This window comes from Taeniopygia guttata, chromosome Z, assembly GCF_048771995.1.
Source record: "Taeniopygia guttata chromosome Z, bTaeGut7.mat, whole genome shotgun sequence".
Lineage (NCBI taxonomy): Eukaryota > Metazoa > Chordata > Aves > Passeriformes > Estrildidae > Taeniopygia > Taeniopygia guttata.
In genome coordinates, this window is record NC_133063.1 from 5,199,105 (window position 1) to 5,210,235 (window position 11,131).

An 11,131-nucleotide genomic window follows, 5' to 3' on the forward strand; every position below is an offset into this window, starting at 1 on the left:
AACCTGCCCCTGCTGTCAGCCCGCGGCCTGAGCAGCCAGCATCAGTAAGTGCCTGTTTGGGTTAGCAGTGTCTTTGGTGACATTTTGTCCCTCATGTAAAAGCAGGGTTTGGGTTAGGGGCCTTGAGCTGGAGAAGTGGGCTGCAAAAGCTGAGAGGTGAAGAGCCCTGGATGTGACCAGCAGCATCTTCCTCAGGGCTTGCATTTGAAATGAGATCGGAGGGGCATCTCTGCCAGGCACATTTGTGACCCAAATTAATTTCTTGTCCCAGAGCTCCAGCTCCTCTGTCGTGGCACCTGCACGAGCTGCAGCTGAAGAAGCCTCCAGTGCCCAAGCTGGAAACTCAAGCAGGAGCAGCTCGTGCACCTGGAGCACGACTAGTTCCTCTGGCAGCAGGGAGCTGCTGGGAGAGAGGACAGAGGACAAGTGCCTGGCCATGCTGAGTACGTCCTTTGTGACCCTTGTGTGCCGCAGCAGTGCCTGGTGTGTGTGTGTGTGTGTCAGCAAGAGCTGTCCCAGCTCCTGTTCCTCCTCAGCTGAGTGCCAGCTCCTGAGGCCTCCCCACAGGAGCTGTTGCTGTGCTCTGAGGTGGGGAGGGATCTCTGGGCTGCTGCTCCTGCCTCGGAGGGCAGCTGGGCCTGGTTTGGCTTTGCCTGAGCTTCCCTCTAGGCAAAAGGCAGAGCAGAGATTGTTTCTGGCTGAGCAGGAGGCTGTGACTGAGCAAACGAGGAGGCCTCCAGGAGCTCCTGTGGGGCCCAGCTCCTGTGGGGCAAGGCCAAGGTCATCTTCAGAGCTCAGCCTGTCCTAAAAGCTGAGGGACCTCATTCCTAAGGCCCATCACAGTAGGGTAGAACATCAGCTGCTGCTCTTGAGCGGCAGAGGGGCCTTGTTTAGGCAAAGTCCTGCTTCAAGCTGGAGATCTTAGCTCTGCTGGAGGCACTTTGCAATATTCTTCCTGTTCTGGAAAGGGCAGCTGTTGATAAAAATGGATTCCAGAACCCAAGATGCCTTGCATGTTTGCAAGGATTAAATCTTTTGTTGAATGTCCCAGAGTGTTCATTGCCCAAACAGAAAAATTGTGTTTGTCCTGCTGCCCTTAATGTCTGTAGGCAACAATCACTTCTCTTGCTTACAGTTCTCTGATCCCTGTCTCCTCTGACTGTTTCTTGACGTGCTTAGATTTTAGTTTAGACTTCTAGTTTTGGACAGGCCATCTGTGCTGCAGGGCTGCTTGTCCTGCTGCTGTTGCTTTTTAGGTGGTGGCGGTGTGGTGGTGTTGTTGTTTCCTGAGGGAGTGAGTTGAAAGGGCGCAGTGTCCCAGAGAGTGGGGCTGCCTTTCTGATCTGCTGCACGGTGGGATCTCTTTTGAAGGGAGCATCTTTCCTTGGGATTTTTACAGAGATGCTGGTGAGCGAGGGAGATCCTGAGGCTAAATACACAGAACTGGAAACAATTGGCAGAGGGTGAGTGCAGCCACAGTTCCTTCCATTTACTGTTTGTCCCTGGACTTTTTTCCTCTTGTACTGCGGAGTCCTGCACTTGCAGGAACTAAAGGACTTCTTCTTTCTCTGTGGCTGTTTTGTTTCTAGGGGTTTTGGCACGGTGTGCATGGCAGTGGAGACTGCCACAGGAGAAGAGGTAAGCGTCAAGCAGCGCCACAGCTTCTGCAGAACTGTTTTAGGACAGCATTTGATCTGTCATGTCTGGAAGAGTTTGCTTTGTTGCTGTGAAATGGAGAATGCCAGTGGAATCATCAAGTCCCCTAGAGGTTGTCCAGCAGTTTTGCTCCATGTTTTCTGGCAGAAATTGACTTTCTGCTTGCAAGAGGAGTGTGAATGAAAATGGGGATGATCAAGTAAAGCCATGGGGGAAGTCTGTGGGAACTGTGAGTGTTGTTAGAGCTTCGAGGTGGACAGCATAGACCATGTTTCTGCCGGGTTTCCAAGGCAAAGGCTATCTGGCTCTTTGTCCTGGGAGGTGCCCAAGCAAGCGGTCTGATGTCCAGCCACAAGGCAGCTTGGCCCAGCCCAGCTCTGTCACCCCATCATCACTGTCTCCGTGTTCCCCTGGTGGTTCTGTGCCACCAACTTTGGTTCATGTTTTCCATGTTGTTTTAGGTGGCCATAAAGAAAATTAGTCTCCTGGAAGAGAGCAACAGCGAGGTGTGCCTGAATGAAATCCAGATCATGCGTGGCAATAAGAATGCCAATCTTGTGACCTTTGTAGACAGGTGAGTGGTTCTGCTGTTCTGCCATGAAAGGTCATTCACATCCTGCAAGCCAGAAGTTCAACCACTCCTTTGGTGGCTGGCAGAGGATGGAGCTGTTAATTCCTGCTTCTGGGCTGATCTACAGCGTCCTGGGAGGAGATTGCATTGGGGCTGCATTCATCTTTGCTGGCATACCTAGTTTGAAGTGTGCTTTCAAAGACCGGCCTTGGCCCTTTCTTACTGAGCCAACAGCCTCAAAGTTCCTGTCCTCTCTCCACATGGTTTCATTTGTTTTGGCATTTGATTTTTTCCCACGGGTCTCCAGTGCTGACAAAGCGCTGTAGATTGTATCTCCCTTGGCGTGTTGCATTGGTGTGGATACCAAGCAGCCTTTAGACTGCATAGAGTTCAAGCCCTGTAGAGCATTGTGAATGACTATTCCGCCTGTCTTCCTCTGAGAGAGACACAGGAGCAAGAATCCATCAGGTCATGTAAGTGCACACCTTCATCTCCAGGCTGTTGTTTCCTCCTTTCAGCTACCTGGTGGATGAGGAACTCTGGCTGGTGATGGAATACATGGACGGAGGTTCTTTACACGATGTCATTATGGAGACTCATATGGCAGAAGGAGAGATAGCAGCTGTCTCTCGGGAGGTAAGGGATGGCGCTTGTGCTTCCCATGGCCTGGTCGGGACGGCCCTTCCAAATGGGTGATAAGGAGAGGAGAGATTTCCCCTTCCAAGCTTCCTTTCTGCCTTTCTCTTATGCCTGGCAGTAGCAAGAGCAGATGAAGTGCCTGCCAATGTGCCTGCCCTTCTTCTAGTGTGTTTGTGTTTGCCTCTCTAAAGCCTTGCCGGGAGCCTGTGTGTGCTGCATTCCTTCCCCACAAGAGCAAAGTGGCTGGTGGCACCATGTTGAGCAAGTGGCAAAGACAAAGAGATCCTCACAGGACTCTCACAGAGCTCAGCCTCAAAGGAGAGCCTTGCACCCCAAGTGGTGCTTGCAAAAGCAGACACTGTTGTCTGGCTGCAGAGAGTACAGGCGCTGCAGCAGTGCACCTTGAGTCTGTGTTTGCAGGGCACTGGCCAGAGCAACAATTGCCCTTTCCCTTTCAAAAGCAAACAGCCACGCCCTTAGAAAAGCTCTGCTGTCCTCGTGTTGGAGCAGCCAGCTCTGCTGCCTTTGCCAGCAGCCTGGCCTGCCGTGGCTCACCAACCCCCAGGAAGTCAGTCTTGCAGGTGTGCCACTGCCCTGCTTGTGGGACGCAATCCACTCAGGCTCGTGTTTCTTTTTCCTCTCTCAGTGCCTGCAAGGCCTGGATTTCCTTCATTCCAAGCAAGTGATCCACCGAGACGTAAAAAGCCACAACATTCTCCTGGGCTTGGACGGCTCTGTCAAGTTGGGTGGGTGTTGCTGGCCAGGCTCAGCCGTGGCGGGCTGCGGTGTGGGGCTGCCTTTGGGTGCTGCGGCTTCCCTGGTGCCTGTGGCAGTGCAGGCTGCCCTGCTGCGAGCGCAGAGCACAGCCACAAGGTGCAGGGAGCTGTAGCTGGGCAGAAGGGGTCAGGAGTGCCTTTGGCTTGTGTGTGTCCCTTCCCCAGCAAGGCAGCAGCAGTCTAATAGCTTCATGGGACTAAAAGCCACTGCCTGAAGTCGGGGGCTTTTGCAAAGTGGCCAATTGCGTATTTCCTCAGCTGCAGGCCCGAGGAATGGCAGCATGCCCCTGGTACAGCTGGATTCCACACTGCCTTCTTAGACATTGATTCAGTGGGGAATTCTTTTCTTTGCTCTCCTTTTTCAAGCTGGCTTGATGTGAGTGTTTTTTCTCCTCAGCTGATTTTGGCCTTTCTGCTCAGCTCACCGCTGAGCAGAGCAAACGAAGATCACTTGTTGGGACTACTCACTGGATGGCCCCAGAAATTTTCACAAAGAAGCCCTACGGCCCCAAAGTGGACATCTGGTCCTTTGGAATTGTGGGGATCGAGATGGTGGAAGGAGCACCTCCTTACCTGATGAACACCTCCCGCACGGTACGCTGCAACTCCCCTCAGATGCTCCTGTCACTCTGACTAAATCTACTCCCATTCTGCTGCCTGGGAAGCTTGCTAACACCTGACAATGATAGGTGCCAGGCTGCATAGTCTCTTATGCTTCTTGCCCAGATTATCCCCTTGGCATTTCATCATGAATAGCACAAGAAAATCACTATGCCTTTTCCTTGATGGAAGCTTTGCCTAAGAGAGCAGTGAGCAGCTTTACCTAAGGGAGCAGTGAGCTGCATTTTATGGGTGGAATCCTTGGAAATAGTAAAGTTAGATTAAAGTCTGTCTTCCACCTCGCCTGTAGAGCTGGTGTCAGTGCTGAGAGAAGCAAAGTGTGCTGCTGCTGATGGAGTTGCTCCTAATTCCATCAGCCAATGAAATCAGGGATCAAGGCAAGAGCCTTTGCATGTTGGACTGGCTACGGCTGCCTCTGGCTTTGGGTTCTTTTAGTAGGGGTGGGAAAGGTATCTCCCTCCCTCTGGCAGGGAGTAAAGAGCCACTGGGGAGTGGAGCTTGTCCAGTGGGGTCTGTGTGAGCAGTTTGGGGTGTGGAGGAGACAGGTGGAGCGTGGCATTTCCTTCTTCTCCAGGTTCAGCAGCTGATAATCACCGGGGGCACCCCGAAGCTGCAGAAGCCCAGGCAACAGTCGGCTTGGCTGCGAGACTTTCTGCGCTGCTGCCTGGAGACGGACGAGGACAGGCGCTGGTCTGCCCAGGAACTTCTGCAGGTAACAGGCAAAGCGGCTGCCGGGTGCGCCGGCCGCCCGCTGCCAGGGGCTCCTCGTCTGCTCAAGTCCAAGGCGGCAGATGGGCCCTGCTCCTGAGAATCTCCAGTCTGGGAGCTTTTCAAAGGAAAACAGAGGAGAATCCTGGCCTGGCATGGGTTGGAAGGAGCCTTTCCAGGTCGCCTAGACCAAATCTCCTTCAGCTGAAGCCATCTGGGTTAATGGATTTGTGGGATTGGGAGCCATGTTTGGCTCATGTAGCATGGTCCTGGATGTGGAGACAGAGGTGCACAGAATGCCCTCCTTTGTGTATTTTTCTGCTTGCCAGAGAAAGCCAGTTTCAGCCTGTGAGGTCAGTAGATATTAATTTCTTCTTTTTCTCTTTGGGCAGCATCCTTTTGTAACCTCAGCCAAGCCGACCTCCAGCCTGATGCCTCTGATCATGGCAACGCAGCAGTTTATGGCCGACAGGAGATACTAGCCCTGCAGGAGGCCATTGGTGTTTTTTGTAGTTTCTAGTTTCTAGCTGATAGCTCATAGTTTCTAGTTTGTTTAGATTGATAGTGTAAATAAATACGATTATACATAAAACCTTTACTGTGCTGGAAGTCTCCCTTTGTTCTCACCCTGTGAATTAGCTCTAAATTTGCTTCTGAATGGTCAGGTGTTTCCTAAATGTGGGAAAAGCCATATATGGGGTTTGTGGCATGGTCTGGAAGTGGGCAAAGGTCTTCTGACCTTGGTGCCTCCAGGCCAAAACCTCTAGTGGAGAGACAGGCTGGCAGCAGTGACTCGAGGAGCAGAGTGGGACAAAATGGTGCAGAGGAGTGGTGGCAGTGCAGGGCATGCTGCTGTGGCTGTGGTTGTGTTGCAGCTCTTGGGAAAGGTTGGGAGTGTCTGTGCTGCTGTGGGCAGAGGGGGAGGGAGCCGGGCTTCTCCACAGGCTCGGGCACAGGTGAGTGTCCAGTGGGAAGGCAAGTTCTGCCACGGGAACTAAGGCCAACATGTGGGAGTGAAGACTTGTGTAGTTTGGATCTGCGTGAGCCACTGTGGAGGCCTGTGGGCCTGCTGGAGGACTTCTTGGGGCTATGCCCTGAAAGAATGTCCCCTAGACTTTAACCTTTCCCTTATCATGTCCCCTGGATTTTAGCCTTTAACGTTTCCCATGGACTCCGGTTATTCATTTCAATGTACATTGTTACATTATTAGTGATATATAGTGATCATATAGTGATTATTGAAAATCATTTACTGTGCGATGTTTGGTGGCAATTGGTGGTATATTTGATGGTCATTTCAGTTTAAATTTTAGTTGCACAATATTTCGCAGACTTTATTTCCCAGTTTTCGTTTTCACTGCCGCGTGTCCCTGAACCCACTATCCCTGAGAAAGACAGGACTGGAGATGCAACCTGCTCAAGAGCACAGGCCAGCCACCAGCCATCTGCCATCTGCCCTCCTTTTCCGTGCCCATGCCAGGATGGCACTGGCAATGCCTCCCCGGATTCTACCCTAACCCACCTTGTGACAGCCCTCAACCCTGCTCCCGCTTCCCTGTTGTATTAGCAGTCCCCGATTTTTGTTGTAATTCATGTTTCAGAGATTCCCGATACAGGAGACCCTCAGAAGCCAGTCACCCCAGTTCTTTAATTATTTATGCAGGAGAGTCGTCACCCTCCGGACAGCCGGAGGAGCGACTCTGGTGCCCCACAGGAGACCCGTGCCCGGCCACACCATAAGGTCCTCACAGGCTGGTCCTCCCTAAAGCCTTTTCTTTTGGCTTGTGTGTTTGGGGGAGGGCACCGGGGGAAGGTACCATAGCCAGTCCTTTTGATTTTCTCTTCTCTTTTGATTTATGGGTAAGTGAGGGGAAATGAATTGGCAGAGAGATGCCTGGGACTCGGGCCCTTAGAAGTGAGGAGAAATGGAAATTGTATTTACTTCTTGTTTAGTTATTCTCTGCAATATGAACTCACCTGTTTATTTTAGTTCTCAAGTTTAGTTAAAGTCTATGAAGTATTGTGTTGTTTTTAGTTAAGACAAGGTTATTATTTTTACTATGATTGTTATACCTTTCATTTTCGATAAAACCAAAAAGGGGGAGTTGTGGGAGCTTGTCCTGGAGGGGATGGGCCATGAAGTGGCCACACATCAGACTATCAATGAGCAACAGGAAGCCTCGGGAGAAGAAAAGCCACAATGGATGACACCCAGAGAACTTCTGGTGAGCTTATCATAGAGAGTAAAGGACTCTGGGACCGACTGGGAGTGGCCATGCAGATCAACAGCCGTTGATTGGCCAGATGTGATTTGTTTCTGGAACTTTCTAGAACACACTGGTTCCAGGCCTTCCCCAGCACTGCTCAGCTGCAGCTCTGCAGCTCTTTGGCTTTGGACCAGCGTGTTTAACTGGCTTCTCAGGTTCTGGGGCTGGCTTCATCCCAGCATTCCATTCCTGCTCTGCCCTGAGGCTGGCTATTATTTCAGGCTCCAAGGCAATTGGAAACTGATTCAGTTCCTTTTCTAGCTGCTTGGCAACACAGAGCTCTCTGAGTCCAACCTCCATGCATATGGATACCGGGCATGGTCCTGTACTGGGATTTTCAAAGTTTCTTCTAGCAAAATTCATGTTTTCTCCACCATTAACTGTGGATAGTGCTAGTTTTTCTCAGTCTCCGTCTCTCTTCAGGGCTGGACAAGCTTTCTATAGAAGCTTTTAGCAGGTCTGTCAGTAGAGAGCAGTTCACATCATTTTCTGCATGAGAGTCTATTACTTTTCTGCCAGAAGATAGCAGCCTTGACTGAAAATTTGTTTCTCCTTTATTATGTCATGAGCAGTTACTGCTGGATCAAATGCCCATGTCACCTCAAGAATACCCTGCTCATTGCACCAGTTCAAATGTAAGGCCCCTAAAACGTTGCTCAGTGAGACACTTTCAAAGGACTTCAACTTGTTCACGAACTCTGATGTAGAAAAGCAGGAGAATTATGGACAAGATGTTCTCAAGAGGTCGGAACAACACAAAAATCTTCCCAGGCAACTTTTGAAAATCAGAGAACTTTGGCAAAACATTTAGAGCAGGATTCAATCAACATAAAGCATTCCATCAAGCATTAACTTAGCGTATTCAACTTAAAAAATTCCAAGCCTGTTAGATTTTAAGTTACTGAAAAGTCTGCGAGAATGAAATTGGAAGAACAAAGAGGAAGAGAGAATGAGAGAAAATATATAGAAAAGAACCAACACATCTGCCATTCCTGGTTCCAATGGTGTTCAGCTAATAGAATTCCAAGAGGAGGTAGGGCAAAGACATGTGGTTACCACATAGCCTGAGTTAAAATCCCGTTGGCTTTCCTGGGGCCTTCCCCCACATGGGGCTGCCACTCACGTGGCCATTTAGGAGCTGGGTTAGGGGTTCCAGACACAGGGGTGGAGCATTGCCTCCGCTGTGCCTGGGATCACCGGCCACTGCTGGGCTGGGATACAGGCCTGGGAGTGTGGGGTGTGCAGAGCAGAGCATCACCTCTCCAGAGCGAGGCTTGATCTGCCCCTTTCCCCACATAAGCACCTGAAATGTTTGGAGCCAGCAATCTCTAGCCTCTCACAACAAGGTTTCTGGGCTCCTGTGCTTCTTGGCTCTCAAGACTCCAAAGACTTGTGGCTGGATATTAAGAAACCTGATCTTTTATTGCTTCCAAAAGAGGCAGCATAAGGGTTTCTTTTTCTTTCTAAGACCTTCCCTTCTTTCTATGTCCTCAGCCTGAGATAGTCCTTGTACTGCCTCTCCTCTCTCCCCTTCTCCACGACAATGGAGGGGGACAACGGAAAAACCAATCTATGAGAGGCCAGAAATGTTAGAAATGTAGCAATGTAGCAAGGAAAAAAAAAAAAAACGCATTTTGCAACAATAAAAATAAAATTGTACAAAAGAGGTAATGACGTAAGCGACAAAGGTGAAGTGTCACATGGGGCCCCCGGAACAAGGAGAAGATGGTGAGGGCTTACAGAATGATTCTGACGGTAGATGGGCGCTGCTGGTGCTGCCTGGAGCAGCTGTGGGCCTGCAGTGGCAGTTTCCTGCTCCCTCTCTGCAGCACTGGTGGTGGCAGCGGCGATGGTGATGGGTGTCTCTCCCTGCAGAGCTCTGTTTGGCACTGCCGCTACCATCAGTCTGCCATGCTGGGCGTGTGCGTGGGAATCGGATCTGCCGCTCCACTGCCTCTTCCTACCACCCTGCTGGGCTCCACTGGGCTTGGCTGGACTCCCTTTTGGCTTGGCTGAACTCACTTGGTATCAGTGTCACCACTCTGAGCTGCACTGTTCTGCTGGAGGAGAAAAACAGTCTCACGTGCTACCCTGGCCCTGATGGTTTCAGTTGTGTGTCAGAGCTGTCACTTCCGTGCCACCCATCTCAGCCCCCTGGCCTAAAAATACTGTGGAAGGACAAAACTGGGGGGGGGAAATGGTGGTGGTGCTTTGGTCCCAAGGCCTCTCTGCTAGAGGGAGCCAGAAAGAAGGATCCCTCTTGCATTTCTGGTCATGGCATTTCCCTGCTGAAATCACATCCATGGCTGTGATGTAAAATGAATAAACAGTGCTGAAAGATTCATGACCTGGTCTCTGTAGCTAGGAGAAACCTCTAAATGTAATTGAAGTAGTGCTTCTTCTTGTTTGCTGCTTTCGAGAATGGAGAGTGTTGAAGTGGTTTTGACTGAGGGCAGCAAGAGGGGTGATCCTTCAGTGAAAGGAGGTTTTGTGAAATTATTTCTGTTGATTTGGAATGTTGTGAAGGATACAGAGAGTGGTCAAGATGGATGGGATACTAAGACTAATCCATTGCACTATCCCCAGTTCTCCCTAGACCCCTTTCCCCACCGCACTCTGCTATTCCCGCTTCCCCTGCACCAGGTAGACAGGGGGGAGCAGACCGTCCACAGAAGACGCAGGGTTGCCACCTTCTCCCTGGCTACCCCAGGTCCCCTCGGTACCTTCGCTCTGACAGTGTTGGTCATACTGTCAGAGACACTGTCCCTAACCCTTCTCCTAATCCCTCTTACCCTGTTAATAGTCCTGGTTGGTCTCAAGGAGGCTCTATTCCACCAAACCCTTTCCTTTTCCCACCAAACCCTTTCCTTAACCCCTCGGGAGAGGTACCACAAAATGGCTGCTGCCTGTTGACGGCAACTTTACCATCACAAGATGGCTGTTGCCACGTGGTGAGTACTTCTTCTCCCCAGAATCCCTTTTTACCCCCTCCCACACACACCCCAGACTCTCTTCTTCCTTTCCCTAACCCCTCCTCTTCCCTTGCAGCAATTAGTCAAACCCCTCCCAGGTGCTATTGCACCGCTCCACCCACTGCACCACCCCTTGAGGTTGCGTCACCTGTTCCCACCCCTTTTCCCACAATGGTAACACCACCACCCTCTTCCTACGTCACTCCTGCGCAAGGCTCCACCCACCAGGACCCTGCCCATCACCTTCCTCTTTCCCACACCCCACCTTCCGGTTCCCACGGTGACGTGGGGGGTGGGAGTGCTGGGCCTGGAAAACAGAAAGTGGAAAACAACACCAATCCTCTGTTCCTGGCTCCAGTAGCCTATAATGCAAGAGGGCAACACCCAAGATGGGAACCCCTCTTGTATGAGTTCATAAGGGAGCTCTGTAAAACCAAATGTGAATTCGGCCCTAAAAGTGAATTCTTTAGGAGCATTTTAAAGACAACATTTAACTCTAATACCACGGTCCCTGCCGATTTAAAGCGTCTATTTAGTTGCCTGTTCCCTCTATCAGAATATAATATGAGGGAAAGAACTTGGAAGAGATTAGCAGGGGACCTCCTTCTGGGTATTTTACAGAGCGCCGATTATGCCAGTGACATAGAAGAAGAAGAAATCACCATAAACCACCTTGTTGGTGAGGTTGACTGGAGCCAGGCTCAGAAGCAGGCTGCAGGGATCCTAGGGCTGTATTAGATCTTACAAAGGACACTGCAGAGCAGACATTCCTTGGCATGCCCTCTAAGGAGCCTGTTATATCATATATTGCTCTTAAGCAGTCTGTTGCAGAGCCGTTTATTGACTTTGTGGACCAGGTGAGAGCTGCTGTAGAAAAGAGAGTGGAAGGGCAGGAGCTACAAGATCAGCTCATACTCGAGA

At 50.7% G+C, this 11,131-nt stretch overlaps 1 protein-coding gene across 1 annotated transcript; it reads left to right on the top strand.

The window, feature by feature from the left end:
* Nucleotides 1-1,401: 1,401 nt before the first annotated feature.
* LOC140681797 (serine/threonine-protein kinase PAK 3-like) lies at nucleotides 1,402-5,453 on the top strand. Its single transcript, XM_072922278.1, has 8 exons — nucleotides 1,402-1,463; nucleotides 1,590-1,638; nucleotides 2,118-2,230; nucleotides 2,746-2,863; nucleotides 3,513-3,612; nucleotides 4,040-4,236; nucleotides 4,838-4,975; nucleotides 5,364-5,453. The coding sequence occupies exons 1-8, from the start codon at nucleotides 1,402-1,404 to the stop codon at nucleotides 5,451-5,453; spliced, it is 867 nt and encodes a 288-aa protein (XP_072778379.1).
* The last annotated feature ends 5,678 nt before the right edge of the window (nucleotides 5,454-11,131 follow it).